Genomic DNA, 17,997 nt, shown 5'->3' with positions numbered 1-17,997 from the left:
TATGAAGGGGAACGTCCAGGTTACGTACGCAACCCACGTTCCCCGAATAGGGAATGGAGACGTGTGTCTCCACTGCCACAACACCTGAGTCTCCAGCTGGGAGCTGAGCAATTGGCAAAAGCAGGCAAAATTCTGACGAGCTAAATCACACAACTGACTGATATAGTCCTAATTGGCTCATCAGTTTATGCTGTGGAGCTAAGCTCCGCCAATTCAATTGGCATTTCATTTGCCCGTTTTTATAACTTCAGAAATGATTGGTCGTCTAAAGCACTCCCAAAGTCTGTTTATACAGACACATCTCCGTTCCCAATTCGGGAAACGTGGGTTACGTACGTAACCTGGACGTTGTGCAAGTTGTGGTCAGCGGTCTTTCACATAGCTAAATAAAAAAAAGAAAGTTAAATGGTTCATGCTGTGATGACATACAGTACCGTTACATCAACCAAAAACAAACTAACAAAAGATAAAAAATAAAAAGTCTAATAACTGAAAACACTGTCCACCAGAATGGTGCATCCACCAAATAAAGATTTTTAAAATAAATTATGTCAGTAGAATATGAATTGTAAATGTAATGTAATTACTTTTTTGAAAATGTAAATAAATGTCTTTAGATCTTTAAAACAATTGTTACATAGTATCACGTTACATAGAATCACAGAAAACATAAACATAAATGTGCTTGTATGCAATTATCTGTGTCAATACAATGTTGTTATAGAATATAAGGTTACAATACAATTAAGACACCTTTACAGAAGTTTGCTTTGATTGTCAGTGGCAATTTTTCCCATTAACAATAAAGAAAGTTCCAATAGTGAGACCCAAAAGTCCAAGTGTTAGACCTACTCCACAGAACACTGATGGACCAACGCTTGGGAGGACAACATTAACATCTGGAAAACAACATTATGTCTAAATATCAGATGATGCATGAATATTTGGTGCAGAGAATATAATCATATTATAATTATATCTCTAACTTGTATCTTTTTTTATATATGAACACATACTTACCCCATAATTTGGTCTGAGGTTGGCCCTGGAGTGCTTCATGGTCCACTGTGCAGCTGTAAATGTCTCTTTTAGCAGGGATGAACGTAAGAGTAGAATAAATGTTGAAGGTGCCATCTACCCTCGGATGGTACAAACTCAATCTCATACCCTCTGTCACATTAACATTATTCTTAGTCCATGAGATGTTGACAAATGGAGGATAGAAGCCAGTCACATGACAGACAAGGGTGTTCTGAACTCTCAGCTGTACATAACCCTTTGAATAGATGGATGTCTGCGGTGCATCTAGAAATAGATAACTTATTTTAATCAGCGAATTCAAATAAAATTCAATATGTCCCCTAATGGCTAGCATGTTTAAAACAATTCTAGCTGAAATGTGTCACATGTCGGTCTTGGCATCAGTGAGAAAACAATGGGCCAGAGCCATGCAAACTCTCCAAAACACCTCTGGTTGACAGACAGATTTTTCTCTATGATGTGATCTTGGTATATTTGACAGGCCCACTGCATGTGTGTGCACTGAGATAGCAGAACTTTATTGAATTATCATTGAATAAACAAGTGATGAGTTGAAAATTCAACCTTGAGTTTTTATCAGGTTTGCAAGGTGACTCCAAACAGCAATAGTTGAATAAACATTCTATTAAGCAAAGTGTCCAAATGATGTTTGATGTCAATAATTCCTTACATTTAATTCCTTACATTTATATAGCGCTTTTCTGGGCACTCAAAGTGCTTTACACAATGTGGGGGGAGGGGGGGGGTCTGCATATCCACCACCAGTGTGCAGTGTGACGCGATGGCAGCCATTTTGCGCCAGACCGCACACCACACACCAGCTGATTGGTGGAGAGGAGACAGTGATGAAGTCAATTGGAATATGGGGATGGTTAGGAGGCCATGATGGACAGAGGCCAGTGGGCAGATTTGGCCAGGATGCCAGGGTTAAACCCCTACTCTTTTTCAAAGGACATCCTGGGATTTTTAACGACCACAGAGAGTCAGGACCTCGGTTTAACGTCTGAAAGCCGGCGCTCACTGAGCAGTATAGCGTCCCCGTCACTATACTGGTTGGGCGCCCCCTGCTGGCCTCACTAACACCACTTCAGGCAGCAACCTAGCTTTCCCATGTGGTCTCCCATCCAGGTACTGACCGGGCGCAGCCCTGCTTAGCTTCAGTGGATGACCATGTGAGAGTTGCAGAGAGCTAGCTGCCGGCACCAGAATGTCACTGGCTTCTATCCTCCATTTGTCAACATCTCATGGACTAAGAATAATGTCAATGTGACAGAGGGTATGAGATTGAGTTTGTATCATCCGATGTCCAAGTGTCTAAATGATGATTAAAAATATTTATCATAATCTTATTTGGACTTCAATTACATTAGTAGATTAAATCAACGGAAATAAAACACTAAATCTCTCAAAATGTCAGCATTGAACATAAATTATTTGAGGGTGCAAACCTGATGAAAAGTCAATGTTGAATTTCTATTGTTGATTTAATGATAAATCAATGAAGATCTGCTATCTGGGCATCCACCATTGACCCATTTTGGCACAGACATCAAATTTTGTTTCTAAAAATGTTCTAAAAATTTTTTTCTTGATTGTAGATTATGGCAAAACACACTTAACAATTTGATTATCTTTTTGGTTTATCAAAAAATTGTTTGATTCGTTGATCTAGTTGGGGGTCGGGTGTTAAATTTTTTTTTTTTACAATTTTTACCACATCATGTCTTACCCATTTCTGACGGTGGGTTCTTGAAGCTTTTAATAAAGACAAGTAAATTTGATTTGCAACCAGATATATATTGAATGGCGCGTTCATAAAACCCAGGAAATGTCACATCATCTGCAAACTTTGGTGATGTATCGACTCCTCTCTTCTGAGTCAGCATGCCATATTTCCTCTCCATCATATCCAATAAAAAACTCTTGTTCTGTATTGGAGCACACTTGAAATTGAATTGCTTCATGTTCAACTGAAACAGATAAAAAAATAATAAATTGCATTTCTTAAAATCTGCTTTTTTTTGTTGTTTTTAAAGTTAGATTCGCATGTGCGCACACACACACACACAAACAAATTAATTTATTCATTCATTTTCTTTTTGACTTAGTCCCTTTATTAAACTGGGGGGGGGGGGTGGGGGGGGGGGGTTGGGGGGTTAGGGGTATTAGATATTAGAAAAGGAGAAAATAGGGTACAAATTTTGTGGATGGGTGGAAAGCCATTTTTTTTGGACCAGAACTGCCCAGTGTGCCATCATCTTTAGCCTATACTAGACTTAAGCAGGGACTAGTTAGTGATCAGTTAAGAAATTAGTGTTTGCACATTTGAGGAGTGTGTGTGTGAGACAATGTGAATAAGTATAGCATTTTGATTGCTTGTTTTTGAAAAAGGAAAGCAATTGGCTTCCTTTTAGATTTTTGTGTTTTAGGTAGAGCTGTGTGTTTTCTCTATATCCACCTGGGGATACTCATCTCGAGGCCCCCAGAGACTATGCAGCGCTACCTGATGTGATCCAAGACCAGCAACTAGAACATTCCAAGGTTTCCATAATCCTAGACCAGGCCGTATCCTGAGCAGCTGCTGTGGTTGTCATGGAGGAGTGGAGAGCATGAGACTGATTCCTGTGATGCTCCAGGGACAGACGAGTCTTTGCTGACATCCAGCGTTCTCCAGCCTCCAGCCTAGACTGCAGCTCTGCACAAGATATTTGGCCATAGGAGAAATGGTCGAGCCCAACTGAGCCTGGTTTCTTTTGAGGTTTTTTCATTCCTCACTTTCGGCAATTGGTGTTTTTTCCTTGCTGCTGTCATCACTGGCTTATATAGTCCGGGATCTGTAGAGCTGCGCATTGATGGATTTGCTCTTCAGTGTTTGGACTCTCACTATTGAATATTAAACCACACTGAACTGAGCTAAACTGAACTTAAATTCTAAAACTGGACTGACACTGTTTCAATTTACTATGATCTTCTATGTAAAGCTGCTTTGATCCCATCTATATTGTTAAAGCGCTTTACAAATAAAGGTGAATTTAATTTAATTAAATAGTGTTTTGAGAAATAGTTTATGGTTTTAGAGATTTGAGGTGTAGTTGTGCAATTTGAGTGAGATGCTTCAGAAATCATGTGACTAGAAAAGATTTTATGTGTAAGTAATTGGATAAAACTGTAACGGCTCATTACTTTACAAAATATGGAAAATAGCTGTAACAGATCTAACCTTTGTTTTTGAGAAAGTAATCAGAGTGTCTGAAATCTCAACATACACACTTATTCACTAGTCCCTAAATTAGTTCATTAGTTTAGTCCACTAGACAGTGTGAATGACCACAAATAAGTGAATTCAGGCTGTAGTTTAATTTACATATTATTCATTATTCATTCATTCATTAATTTTCACTTACAACTAACAAGATATTCAATGAGTGCACAAGCAAGTGAGGGTGGTTTTGATATCACAGATCATATCATTTGACTTCATATTATATTTTCTTTCAGTTTTACATGTTATACAAATGATGTGATTGACACAATTAATTATAGCATGTAAAATAAAAACTATTGTTTAAACTAAACAAATAAATAAATAAACCCAGTTAAAAAGCGCAACTAAAGCAGACTCTGACCTCCATTATGGTGACTTCAAGTGAACAACAATTTTATTAAGAGCTTTTGTCCACATGACAGAAATAAAGTCAAAGGTCTGTAATAAGTGAAGCTCCTGATGTTTGTGGGGTTGTTTAATGATCTTCGCTGAGATCTTGAGAAATAAATGTTTTATTGTGTAATTTTCTTTAAATTTTTATTAATTATTATTTTATTTAGAGTTTTATTCTCATTTCATCTCTTTCATATTTTATCTTTGGTTTTGGCTGTAATTTGTGTTTTTCTTTCCTTCAGTGATTCTGCTGTTAACAGTTGTTGATCAATAATTCTCAATCCTTCTGTAATTAGACACTTAAGTATCTCATTATGTTTATCACTGTCTGAGTGTTCAACCCTCTGTAGTGAGGACACTAGAGAGGATTTTGCTATAGGATTTAAGAGGTTAAATGTGTTCGATGAATAATACAGACTGTGGAATGTATTTTAAACAGAAATATTCTGTAGATTGAATTTATGAATGTAAAATATTAAAAACAGCAGATTACTGGCAACCACAGCTGCCAGCATTTTCCATAAAATCAAGAAGAAAAAAAATAAAACAGCAAAATATTGTAAAATGTTTTTGTGTCACCATTGTGCGGGATAGTAGCGTCTGTGTTCATGTCCAAGATGAACTAAACATTTTTCTTGGAAATTCATAAAATTTTTTAATGTTTAATGTTTTCATCTTCTTTTGTTTAATTGTAACTATGTAGTCACTAATGCAGTGAAAATCTGTTTGCTAATTGCAATCATGAACACAGTAATGCATTTAATGACTTTACATTTTTTGAACTAACCCAGCTGGCACACGACCGACCTTCAACGTTGAAATATGGTTGAAATAAGGTCAGATGTGTTTTGAACGTTGAAATAATGTTGATAGAACGTTTAATGTTGAACGGTTGAAAAACAGCCTGCATACGACAAGGCTTCAACGTTGAAATGTGGTTGAAAATACGTCAGTTGTTGCTTTAATGTTGAAACAATGTTGAATGATAAATGGTTGAAAAAAGTTACAGAAATCCTTGTACAAATCAACATAGACTTTTTTTTTATCATGATCATGTATGTTGAATTAACGTCACGGCTTCACCCAATATTCAACATATTTGGTTACCATGGTATCATCGAAGGACTCGGCGCACGCGGCCACGAGCAGCACTTCACTTAATTACGAACACCTGACCTGCAGTGCAGCAGAATTCAGAGGTAAGCGTGTTTTTCGATGCTTTAATGTTTTATTTACCCCGATTTTGTTTTACACACAGTTTATCTTAAACGTGACTTTTGAGTTGTAGTGTTTAGAATTTTAAAGCATTTAAAACTTTCCAGTTTGGTTTTTAGGCTTGTTTGCGCTCCAGTGACGCAGCAGCTAACCTCAAGGTAATGTCAGTTTAACGTTAGTCTAAATGAGCGTTTTTATGACAACTTCAAAGCGATAAACTCCAAACGCAGTTTAAAGTTACTGAGCACTGTTATAAAATAATATCTTTTTTATATACGCTGTATAATTAGTGTTATTATTACAAAGTGAACTGCTGTCGTTTTACTGTTGTTGTTGTTTTTGCTTTTAGAGATGTAACTTACTCCAGAGACGCACTAACTTGCACAGCATTGAATGGAAAAGGCTTTGTCCATCTGTTAAATCTTCTTGGTGCTTTGGTTGGTGATTTTCTCTTTCTAATCTGTTTGTTTATTGATTGTTAGGCTATGTTGTGATATTATATTGTTATATTGATATTATTATTGTGAAATCATGTTGTAATGTTATACTATGTGACAGTATTGGGGAACAAATATGTATTTAGTGAGAAATTAATGCTTAAATTACACTTTGTATAGTAGCAGATAAGAGGTGTAACGGGTTTTAACTTTCTGGGTTTTCTGGAAGGTCCAGTTGAGGGCATCAAGAACACGCAGATAGCCTAAACCTGTGTCAGCCTGGACAGACTGCAGTTCTGCTACTCCATGCCAAGGCTTTTGTATGGATATCTGACTACTACTGTGTTCTCTAAAGGTATTACTGGAGCAAAACAACAGCACCTGTTATAGTGAAATTTGTATTCATAAAAATAGTGATACATGTGTAGCAGGTCCAGTACATGCAATGTCATTGAGAAGTTGTTTTTATTAAATGTCATTAAAACAAATAAATAAACATGCTATTTAAATAAATCTAAATATTAAAAGCTTGAGGATTAAGATGACAAATGAAATGCATTATCTGTCTTGCGAAAAGGGTCTACTTAAGAATATTGGTGTTTTCCAGCTGAAAGGGATAATTCTCCCAAGAATGAAAATTTACTCACATTTTACTCTCCAAGTGGTTTAAAACCATTATGAGTTTATTCTGTTGAACACAAAAGAGGCTATTCTGAAAAAAAAAAAAAACTAAAAACCTGTAAACATTGACCTTCATAGTAGAAAAAAATACTATAGAAGTCAATGGTTATAGATTTCCAGCTTTCTTCAAAATATCTTCTTTTGTGTTCAACGTGGTCAGTAAATGACGACAGAATACAAATTTTGAACTATCCCTTTAATTCTCTGTCCTACATGCAAACTTTTGCAGAAGTGCTGCTCCTTCTAGACTTTTTCTCAACCCATATGTCTAAAAGGCTTTAAACAGCTTTTACAGTACATGTAATGGTTTACAACTTGTAACTATTAGATGTACTGAATGTTTCATGATTCTTTTTTTTTTTTTTGAGAATCTGAAATTTGAATTCTGGAAAATGCTGGTACCGGTGGTGGCGAAGGGCTTCCTGATGATATCACACCTAATTCTTCACTTCTCTTAGTTAGGAATATTCAGATGGATAAGTCAAAATTATTGAGTGTGATGATATTATAGGACAAATTTGGATTCAATAAAAAATAAATATTTGAATTTCACTTTGTATAATAGCAGATACCAACTTAGTTGTTACCTAGTATTTCATTTATTGCAGGTTTTCTGGAAGCTCCAGTTGAGGGCTTCAAGGACAAACCGATGGCCTAAACAAGTGTCCGTCTGGACAGACCTCTATGTGCTACACAAGACCAAACTCTCTGCTTTTGTATGGATGTCTGACTAGTATGGTGTTCTCTGAAGGTATCACTGGAGCAAAACGACAACACCCGTTACAGTGAAATTTGTGTTCATTAAAGATAGTGATATGTGTAACGGGTCCTGTACATTTGTCATAAAGGTTAAATCACAGTAAGTACTGTAAAAATAACTTGTTTGCCTTTGCCACAACAGGTCATGGTGTGTGCTTACTCCATAAAGTTAACCTCCACTCCACAGCTGCCCTGTCCTGACCTATTCATGCATCTCTAAGGACCGAGCTGTCCCGGGAGAAGCTTGCTAATATACAGAATTGGACTCAAGGCCTTCTGGGCGTTCAAAGCATTTGCAGACCTGGACAGATTTGTCCAGCCCATCACCCCCTTGTGCTGGAAAAGGGATTCATTCTCCCTATGAGCTATCAACCAAGGCTGAACCTGGACGGGGGCGTCCCGCGAGTCACTTTTAACACTCAAGGCAGGGATAGTTTGTCCCAATTGGAACGTAGCCAAGGCAGAACCTGGACGAGGGCATCCCACGTGACACTTTTAACACACAAGTTAGGGCTAATCTGTCCCAATCGGAACGTAGCCAAGGCAGGACCTGGACGCAGCAGGCATACAGCGTTGAACTAAGAAGACAGGGCTCATTTTTGTCCCCACTGAATTTACTTTTACCACACAGATAATAAATAAAAGGAATAATGAAGACACTGAACACCATTTGACCGTTAAGTTGTACAATATTTATTTATTCAGAGTCTTCTGTTTGTTCGAGCGGGCGAGCGCCCTGGCTTTTCCCTTTGGCAGGGCGCCATGGCAGCGTCCTCCTGCTGGTTCCCTCCTGGAAAAGAGACACATAAAGGGTAGTTAGCCAATGCCACACGTTCTGCTGTCCACGCCAAAGAGAATGTGATTTTTACCAGGGGAGAGACGGAAGTCTCCGTCCTCTTGCGCCCTTTCCGCGGGGGGCTTTCAGTGCCCGCTGCCTCCCCATCCTCCTCCTCCTCCTCCTCCTCCTCCACCAGGGCCCTTTCAAAGAGTCTGCGGCGCTCGCGTGCTTGGAGAGGTCCGAGGTGAAGTGCGTAGAACTTATCTGAGGTTGAAGTGTCATGGCACATGAATTGCGCCACCTTGCGGCGATCCTCTGAAGAGTGTGCATTCTTTGCCTGCGTCGGAGAGAGACAGAAGCTTGATTAGGATAGAAGCCGCCGCTGGTAGTTACAGGGGCGTCACAATGCCTACTCACATGAGTCGCGATCGCAGTGCGTACGTCAGTAAAGGTGGGTTTGCCTGGAAGGCCCATACTGAGCCAAGCAGACTGAAAGTACTTGTTCAGGGTCCGACAAGGACTGGCTCTGGAAGTGAAAAAGAAATAGGTAGCCTGGCTCCCTCCGGGGAGACCAGCCCGCAGCGCCAAAAACCTGCGGAACCAGCTGTATTCCTCCCTGTTTAGGGACAGCTGAGCCGCCCCAAAGGCTCTGTTTGTTTTGTGAGTGGTAATCTGCCATCAGAGAACAAGCAGTGAATGAGTGAGTGAGAGAGAGAGCATGCTACTGGTGACCCCCACCTTACTTGCGCCATACTCACGTTAATGACATAAGCAGACTCGTCGGGGCTTCTGGAGGCCTCTTCAACCTCCTGGATTGTGAGATTCTGGAAGACTCCACAGCGGTGCCCAGAGATGGAGGTTAGGTAGCCAGTCAGAAAGCCATAGAAGCGCCACTGTTGCCTAGTGCTTGGGTTGGATTCGAGGCTATCTGGTGAAAGACATTAGACAGATTAGACCACCGACGGTTCTATTTCCTTTCTGGGTCACCAACAGCTCTTGGCTGCTGGTGACTTGTACTCCGGGGCGCCAGCAGCTCAAACAACAGCTGCTGGTGGCCCGGAGAGGAAATGTGCGTTTCTTCTTCAGGGGCACCAGCAGTTCATGGACTGCTGGTGCCCCTGAAGAAGAAACGCACAACTCCTCTCCGGGCCACCAGCAGCTGTTGGTTCATCCAGCCACGTCGGTCTGCCCCCCTTCCCCCCCGAATGAGTCCCATTCGCGGGGGAGAGGGGCAGACAGACGTGGCTGGATGAACCAAGGGCTGTTGGTGCCCCGGAAGAACGAACAGGGGGAATCGCTGGAACGGCGGAAGGGCTTGCTTACCTAGCAGGGCGGGAATTTTCCTCCCAGCGGTCCGGTGACAGCGCACCAGACTGGCCTTGGGGATCAGTCGGCTTTCCTTCGCCTGCTTGGTCCTTACCTCGTGCACGACGACACGCCGGCGTATGCCGCGGATGAGGGCTCTGACCTCCCTTCGAATCAGAACCAGAGCCGTGCTGGAGAGCTGACAGGCGGCCGGCGGCGTCTCCGAGAGGTAGTCTAGGAACTGAGCCACGTTCTTCAGGTAGTGCTGCCTGGTGGGCTCGGCCATGCGCGTCTGACCTAGCCGGGCGGCCCACGCTCGGATTCGGGCTGGTTGGTTGAGGAAGAGGAAGTCCCCTGGCTCCGCGGTGCCCCTGGCCATGTAACCAAGGAAGGCTTTGATTCTCCCCAGCTTCGAAGTGACGTTGTTCCGCAGGCGGGGGGTGGGCTCGCTGCCCAGTTGGTACCCTTCGAACTCCCCCAAGAGAAGGTCTGTGGAACGAGCACAACCAAGAGTCAACTTCCCCGAAGCCACACACCCAGCAGAGCGACAGTGACGTGCCTGAAATATACTCAACTCAGCGCGGGGACGTGGTCCGGGAACGGGTAGGCAGTGGGCTCCAAAGCCTCCGGAGGCTCGGGGGGCGTCGGACCTCCGGCCGCCCCTCGCCCGGGAGGCGGTGGTGCAGGAGGCGACCTGGTTCTCCTGGCCCTCTTCCTCCTCCTTCTCCCCCTTCTCCCTTCCTTAGCTCTCGGTAGAGGCGTGTGATTTGGAGCAGGGTGGACCGCATCTTGGTAACCTGTTTCCCCAGGTCCGTGAGCTGAGCCTGTATGCGCTCGGTGGCGCGCCTGCAGCCGCGGTCGGCGCACGGGCGGCCGGCCTCTGGGTCCTCCGAGTCCCGCTCCCCCTCGGAGGACGATGCTAGCTGGGACACGACAGGGATTGCAGGCTGGGTGGACCGCAGCCACTGCAACTCCCGAGCTACTTTCCGGCGTTTCGCCCTCCCCATAGCCTCTTTCCTTCCCGAGGTCGAGAGCTCCGCGTGCTGCCTCAAGTGCCTGTCTAGGCGGGCTGGCGTCCGGCGACATCCCGGGACCGGGCACGGTGTCTTCCGCGTGTCCACGCGGCCGGCGGCCAGCGCGAGAAGCAGCCGCTTCTCGTCCGAGTTGGCCACCTTGTGAACGGCCGTCAGGTGAGGCGCAAGCCGGCTGTACACGTTGAAGCATAGGGCACATTCAGCCATGACCGTGCCAGAGCCAATGCAGAGGGGGAAAGGGGCCCGCACGCCACGTGCGGCGGTTAATAAGCGGCCGGAGGCGGCGTCCACTTCCGCGTCATGACGTTGGTGGACCCGTATTTCTTAAAGGGGAAGGACACCCCCCCCGCACCAGGAGGTGTAAGCCGATGCCCTACGGAGATCCATTCGGTTCAAGCCTTCTCTTGTTACGACTTCTCAAGTAGGGGGGAGAGGGGTGTCCACCTCACTCCCTTCCCCCCTTTTCAAAGGAACCAGAGGGGGTGTCCCGTTAAACAATTCACCCCACCGCCCCTTCATCGTTGCCCCGGTCAGCGGTTCGACACCTCTCTCTCTTGTCACGACTCGAGTTGGGGAAGGGGTGTCCCACCTCACTCCCTATCCCCCCTTCATTTTGCTGTTCTGGCCAGCGGGAGCTTTTCCACAGCCATCCACGTTCACTTTTTCCACCCCAAAAAGGGGATTGATTGTTTGAGCCCCATCGGGGGGGGACAGCTCCACACGCGCCAGCCGCGGGAGCTTTTGTGACCTGCTACAACCAACATGGGATACGCACCAACCATCGAAAGGGGAGTTCAGACAGCCCGTAACCCCGGCACCACTGACCCTGGCACGTTTCACCTCGCCGGAGTCCACTAGCTTCCCCTCCCAACCAACCACCCTCACTCCCCCGGGAGCAGGGTAGGCGGGGTGGGGGTCAGCCGGGAGCCAGCAAGGATAAACCCAGGGGGTGGGCGGCGTTGCGGGCGGGCGGGCGGACGGACGGGATGCAGACGCACACACTCGGGCGGGGGTAGAATCGAAGCCCACACCAGCTCGTTCCCTACGCTGCCCCTGGGGCCTCGATTCACCACGCCGGGTGACTCGACCGAACCCACCGAACATCCCCCAGCCCTCGCAGGGCGAGGGGCGTGGGGCGGGGGCACGGGCCGAGTATCGGCGCGGGGGAAACGGAGTCCAGGGGGGCGGGCTGGCGGGCGGGCTGAGCAGCAGACAAGCTCTGGGTCATTTAGCCAGACGGGCCATCTGGGTCCTTTACCCACAGATCGGGGCGGGAAGGGGGGGGCGCTGTGTGCGGAGGGACACCCCCACGCCTCCCTGATACAGCGCCCAGGACGGGGAGGATCTGCCACACCCATAGAGGCCGACCCCATTGGTGCTTTGGGGGGCCTGGGTGGGGGCCTAGCCCCTGGGGCGCCACACTAGCTCCTATCGATCAGTCACCGTGGGGTCTGGCGACTGGACTGTCAGAGACTAAGTCCATATTTTTACGCCTTCCCCGAAACCCTGATGGCAGGTCAGAGATTGTGGGTGTCGGGCAAAAACCTCCAGGCGCGGGACGTCCCGACAAGTAGGCCGGGAAGGGTGGTCTCCCGTCGGGCATGGTTTGGTGGGCTCGGGCCTGGGTCTAACCAACGCCCCGGTGAGCGCCAGGCATAACGTATTCCTGTTGGACCTTTGGCGCTAGATGCGTAAAGATGTGCCGCTGGTGAACCATCGATGGAGCCGCTGGTGAACCATTAATGGGGGCCTCTGAGATCCAGCGTTGGGGAGGCCTGTGCCCCGCGCGCTCTGCCCGGGGCACACACACCCTTCTTGGGGAGCGAGCCCAGCCCCTGGGGCCTCTGAGATCCAGCGTTGGGGAGGCCTGTGCCCCGCGCGCTCTGCCCGGGGTACACGCACCCTTCTTGGGGAGCGAGCCCGGCCCCTCTCCCTGGCCTGGGGCCTATGAGATCCAGCGTTGGGGAGGCCTGTGCCCCGCGCGCTCTGCCCGGGGTACACGCACCCTTCTTGGGGAGCGAGCCCGGCCCCTCTCCCTGGCCTGGGGCCTATGAGATCCAGCGTTGGGGAGGCCTGTGCCCCGCGCGCTCTGCCCGAGGTACACGCACCCTTCTTGGGGAGCGAGCCCGGCCCCTCTCCCTGGCCTGGGGCCTATGAGATCCAGCGGTGGGGGGGGCCTGTGCCTTGCGCGCTCTGCCCGAGGCACACGCACCCTTCTTGGGGAGCGAGCCCGGCCCCTCTCCCTGGCCTGGGGCCTCTGAGATCCAGCGGTGGGGGGGGGCCTGTGCCTTGCGCGCTCTGCCCGAGGCACACGCACCCTTCTTGGGGAGCGAGCCCGGCCCCTCTCCCTGGCCTGGGGCCTCTGAGATCCAGCGTTGGGGAGGCCTGTGCCCCGCGCGCTCTGCCCGAGGCACACGCACCCTTCTTGGGGAGCGAGCCCGGCCCCTCTCCCTGGCCTGGGGCCTCTGAGATCCAGCGTTGGGGAGGCCTGTGCCCCGCGCGCTCTGCCCGAGGTACACGCACCCTTCTTGGGGAGCGAGCCCGGCCCCTCTCCCTGGCCTGGGGCCTCTGAGATCCAGCGGTGGGGGGGGGCCTGTGCCTTGCGCGCTCTGCCCGAGGCACACGCACCCTTCTTGGGGAGCGAGCCCGGCCCCTCTCCCTGGCCTGGGGCCTCTGAGATCCAGCGTTGGGGAGGCCTGTGCCCCGCGCGCTCTGCCCGAGGCACACGCACCCTTCTTGGGGAGCGAGCCCGGCCCCTCTCCCTGGCCTGGGGCCTCTGAGATCCAGCGTTGGGGAGGCCTGTGCCCCGCGCGCTCTGCCCGAGGTACACGCACCCTTCTTGGGGAGCGAGCCCGGCCCCTCTCCCTGGCCTGGGGCCTCTGAGATCCAGCGGTGGGGGGGGGCCTGTGCCTTGCGCGCTCTGCCCGAGGCACACGCACCCTTCTTGGGGAGCGAGCCCGGCCCCTCTCCCTGGCCTGGGGCCTCTGAGATCCAGCGTTGGGGGGGGGGGCCGTGCCCTGCACGCTCTGCCCGAGGTACACGCACTCTCCGGCGGCGAGCGCTGGTTCCAAAGGACCCCCTAGATTTGCACCTAATCACCAGCAGTGCCCGGGCACCCCACTATTAAGCCCGGGGACACTAACTCCTCCAAACCGCATGGATCAGACAGACGTGCTGCTGGTGACCCAACTGGCCAAGACGTACCGCTGGTGACCCAATCGGTCTTTGGGTTTGTGAATGGGTCACCACCGGCCCTGGGCTCGTGTATGGGGCACCAGCCGCACGTCGTTCTAGCCTCCGTCTGCGATGGGGTCTTGTGTTTGCTGCGGGGTGACGGACGCTGGGAGACGGGTTAGCAGCTCAGAAATGGACCCTTGACTCCCGTGAACCCCCTAACACCCATGGTGTTCAGACCACTGGCCTTGCCCGGATTTGAACGCTTGTTTTTGGGTTAGCTTTGCTGGCCAAGAGGCCTGGATCCTTGGAAGGACCAGGGCAGCAGTGCGCATTTGGTTTGCCCGGATTCGAACGCTTGTTTTTGGGTTAGCTTTGCTGGCCAAGAGGCCTGGATCCTTGGAAGGACCAGGGCAGCAGTGCGCATTTGGTTTGCCCGGATTTGAACGCTTGTTTTTGGGTTAGCTTTGCTGGTCAAGAGGCCTGGATCCTTGGAAGGACCAGGGCAGCAGTGCGCATTTGGTTTGCCCGGATTTGAACGCTTGTTTTTGGGTTAGCTTTGCTGGCCAAGAGGCCTGGATCCTTGGAAGGACCAGGGCAGCAGTGCGCATTTGGTTTGCCCGGATTTGAACGCTTGTTTTTGGGTTAGCTTTGCTGGCCAAGAGGCCTGGATCCTTGGAAGGACCAGGGCAGCAGTGCGCATTTGGTTTGCCCGGATTTGAACGCTTGTTTTTGGGTTAGCTTTGCTGGCCAAGAGGCCTGGGTCCTTGGAAGGACCAGGGCAGCAGTGCGCATTTGGTTTGCCCGGATTTGAACGCTTGTTTTTGGGTTAGCTTTGCTGGCCAAGAGGCCTGGGTCCTTGGAAGGACCAGGGCAGCAGTGCGCATTTGGTTTGCCCGGATTTGAACGCTTGTTTTTGGGTTAGCTTTGCTGGTCAAGAGGCCTGGATCCTTGGAAGGACCAGGGCAGCAGTGCGCATTTGGTTTGCCCGGATTTGAACGCTTGTTTTTGGGTTAGCTTTGCTGGCCAAGAGGCCTGGATCCTTGGAAGGACCAGGGCAGCAGTGCGCATTTGGTTTGCCCGGATTTGAACGCTTGTTTTTGGGTTAGCTTTGCTGGCCAAGAGGCCTGGGTCCTTGGTAGGACCAGGGCAGCAGTGCGCATTTGGTTTGCCCGGATTTGAACGCTTGTTTTTGGGTTAGCTTTGCTGGCCAAGAGGCCTGGGTCCTTGGAAGGACCAGGGCAGCAGTGCGCATTTGGTTTGCCCGGATTTGAACGCTTGTTTTTGGGTTAGCTTTGCTGGCCAAGAGGCCTGGGTCCTTGGTAGGACCAGGGCAGCAGTGCGCATTTGGTTTGCCCGGATTTGAACGCTTGTTTTTGGGTTAGCTTTGCTGGCCAAGAGGCCTGGATCCTTGGAAGGACCAGGGCAGCAGTGCGCATTTGGTTTGCCCGGGTTTGAACGCTTGTTTTCGGGTTAGCTTTGCTGGCCAAGAGGCCTGGATCCTTGGAAGGACCAGGGCAGCAGTGCGCATTTGGTTTGCCCGGGTTTGAACGCTTGTTTTCGGGTTAGCTTTGCTGGCCAAGAGGCCTGGATCCTTGGAAGGACCAGGGCAGCAGTGCGCATTTGGTTTGCCCGGATTTGAACGCTTGTTTTCGGGTTAGCTTTGCTGGCCAAGAGGCCTGGATCCTTGGAAGGACCAGGGCAGCAGTGCGCATTTGGTTTGCCCGGGTTTGAACGCTTGTTTTCGGGTTAGCTTTGCTGGCCAAGAGGCCTGGATCCTTGGAAGGACCAGGGCAGCAGTGCGCATTTGGTTTGCCCGGATTTGAACGCTTGTTTTCGGGTTAGCTTTGCTGGCCAAGAGGCCTGGATCCTTGGAAGGACCAGGGCAGCAGTGCGCATTTGGTTTGCCCGGATTTGAACGCTTGTTTTCGGGTTAGCTTTGCTGGCCAAGAGGCCTGGATCCTTGGAAGGACCAGGGCAGCAGTGCGCATTTGGTTTGCCCGGATTTGAACGCTTGTTTTCGGGTTAGCTTTGCTGGCCAAGAGGCCTGGATCCTTGGAAGGACCAGGGCAGCAGTGCGCATTTGGTTTGCCCGGATTTGAACGCTTGTTTTCGGGTTAGCTTTGCTGGCCAAGAGGCCTGGATCCTTGGAAGGACCAGGGCAGCAGTGCGCATTTGGTTTGCCCGGATTTGAACGCTTGTTTTCGGGTTAGCTTTGCTGGCCAAGAGGCCTGGATCCTTGGAAGGACCAGGGCAGCAGTGCGCATTTGGTTTGCCCGGATTTGAACGCTTGTTTTCGGGTTAGCTTTGCTGGCCAAGAGGCCTGGATCCTTGGAAGGACCAGGGCAGCAGTGCGCATTTGGTTTGCCCGGATTTGAACGCTTGTTTTCGGGTTAGCTTTGCTGGCCAAGAGGCCTGGATCCTTGGAAGGACCAGGGCAGCAGTGCGCATTTGGTTTGCCCGGGTTTGAACGCTTGTTTTCGGGTTAGCTTTGCTGGCCAAGAGGCCTGGATCCTTGGAAGGACCAGGGCAGCAGTGCGCATTTGGTTTGCCCGGGTTTGAACGCTTGTTTTGGGGCAACGGGGCCCTCGTTAGACCCCTGGTTCGTTCAACCGCGAAATCGAAAATTGCACTAAGTCCTTCATTTGAGTCTGTTATCGAAACCTCGACGGCAGGTCAGCGAAACCCAGGGACGCGCTACCCCCCCTCCAGGCGCGGGTCATGCCGGAGAGAGTGGTCTCTTCCCGGGCATGGCTTGGTGAGCTCTCCCCCTGGTCCAACCAACGCCCCCGGTGAGCTCATCCATAGCGTTTGCCAGCGGTCGTTCCAAAGACCCCCCCCGCTAGAGACCCACCATCCCCCAAATGAGTGTTAGTTGTTTCAAACAGCAAAAAAATAAAATCAATGCATTTCGTTTTCAAAATGATTTTTTTTTTACTTTCTGCTTGTAGTAAACACACACGCTGATCTGATGCGGGAGAGATATACGCAAACACATTTCTATTTACTGTTTGGTTTTGCCACACTAAAGTGTTTTTTTAGCTTGGTATGTTCACAGTTGAAATCACTGAAGTCACATGGAACGTTCTAACAATGTGTTTGTGCCTTATCTGGACAATGACCATCTTGGAACCATTGCTGTCTGTAGAGGATGAGGAGCATTTAATCTAAAATATTTTAGTTTGTGTTCTGAAGATTAACAGGTCTCTGGGATGACACAAGTAATTAATAACAGAACCTATATGAACACTTAATGTGACATGTAATAGTGAAATTTATCTACTAGGTGAATAGTCCTACATTCAAAATGTGAGCCATCATTATAAAACCACATGTGAACATGCAATTTTTATGATACTAAAAATAACGGAATAACAAACTGCTATTACTGTTGTGTTTGTAAGAGAGAATCAAATAATATATTCTACACATTTTCTTGATGATTAACTGAAATATATGTCTACATGTTCCAGTGTCACAGGTGCTCAGTTTTGCTGCAGTAATGCTAAACACAATAGATGTACTGTATGCAAAAATAAATAAATAAATAATTAAATATTTAGCATGCAGACCTGCAAAGTGAAGGAGCAATGTCAGGTTTATAGATTATAGCAGGAGTTTTCACTATTGTGAAAGTGAAGCCATTCATTCACAATGAATTGGAATGGCAAACCTCATTATTGATTTTGTAGGGTACTCACCTGGTGTTTGAGAAATAAATATGTATTTAACTGCTAGACTGATATAGATGTTTTAGTGTTTTACACTTAATTCTTTGTCCCCAGTGCCAGCTTTTACCTCAAGCGTTTCTCTCAACCTATAAAACCTCAAACAGATGTAATGTATTTTACTTGTGATTCTTAGTTGTGAGTGATGTTTTTTTGACTTTTTTTACTGCAGCCACTTTAAAAATAG

At 48.3% G+C, this 17,997-nt stretch overlaps 2 protein-coding genes and 1 long non-coding RNA gene across 5 annotated transcripts in view; 1 reads left to right on the top strand and 2 right to left on the bottom strand.

The window, feature by feature from the left end:
• Nucleotides 1-436: 436 nt before the first annotated feature.
• The window catches only part of LOC147842768 (H-2 class II histocompatibility antigen, I-E alpha chain-like), a 55,838-nt gene continuing 38,277 nt past the window's right edge, over nt 437-17,997 (bottom strand). Inside the window, exons 2-4 of the mRNA XM_087265172.1 lie at nt 2,771-3,011; nt 1,021-1,305; nt 437-899 (exon numbers count right to left, since the gene is read on the bottom strand). Of these exons, the coding sequence (XP_087121298.1) occupies nt 778-899; nt 1,021-1,305; nt 2,771-3,005 (642 nt within the window). The 5' untranslated portion in view covers nt 3,006-3,011 and the 3' untranslated portion in view covers nt 437-777. The remainder of the gene's footprint in view (nt 900-1,020; nt 1,306-2,770; nt 3,012-17,997) is intronic.
• On the top strand, nt 5,486-17,613 carry LOC147842769 (uncharacterized). The gene is made up of 4 exons (XR_015498289.1): nt 5,486-6,003; nt 6,059-6,351; nt 6,581-7,959; nt 17,034-17,613. It is a non-coding gene; the product is annotated as an uncharacterized LOC147842769 (long non-coding RNA).
• On the bottom strand, nt 8,461-12,408 carry LOC137496381 (uncharacterized). 3 transcript variants are annotated; one of them, XM_087265154.1, is made up of 6 exons: nt 10,450-12,408; nt 9,893-10,363; nt 9,328-9,497; nt 8,987-9,241; nt 8,661-8,906; nt 8,461-8,581 (listed from the first exon to the last, which is right to left on the bottom strand). In XM_087265154.1, exons 1-6 carry the CDS (start codon nt 11,105-11,107, stop codon nt 8,489-8,491), a joined length of 1,893 nt encoding a protein of 630 aa, XP_087121280.1. In that variant the 5' UTR covers nt 11,108-12,408; the 3' UTR covers nt 8,461-8,488. The 3 variants fall into 3 exon arrangements, with proteins under 3 accessions (XP_087121280.1, XP_087121278.1, XP_087121279.1); XM_087265152.1 differs by having other exon boundaries at nt 8,661-9,241; nt 10,450-11,153; XM_087265153.1 differs by having other exon boundaries at nt 8,461-8,906; nt 10,450-11,153.

Source organism: Danio rerio, chromosome 8 (assembly GCF_052040795.2).
Source record: "Danio rerio strain M-AB ecotype USA chromosome 8, GRCz13ab, whole genome shotgun sequence".
In the NCBI taxonomy this organism is placed as follows: domain Eukaryota; kingdom Metazoa; phylum Chordata; class Actinopteri; order Cypriniformes; family Danionidae; genus Danio; species Danio rerio.
Note: the sequence above shows the minus strand (reverse complement) of the source record. Positions and strands in the feature narration are given on the sequence as shown.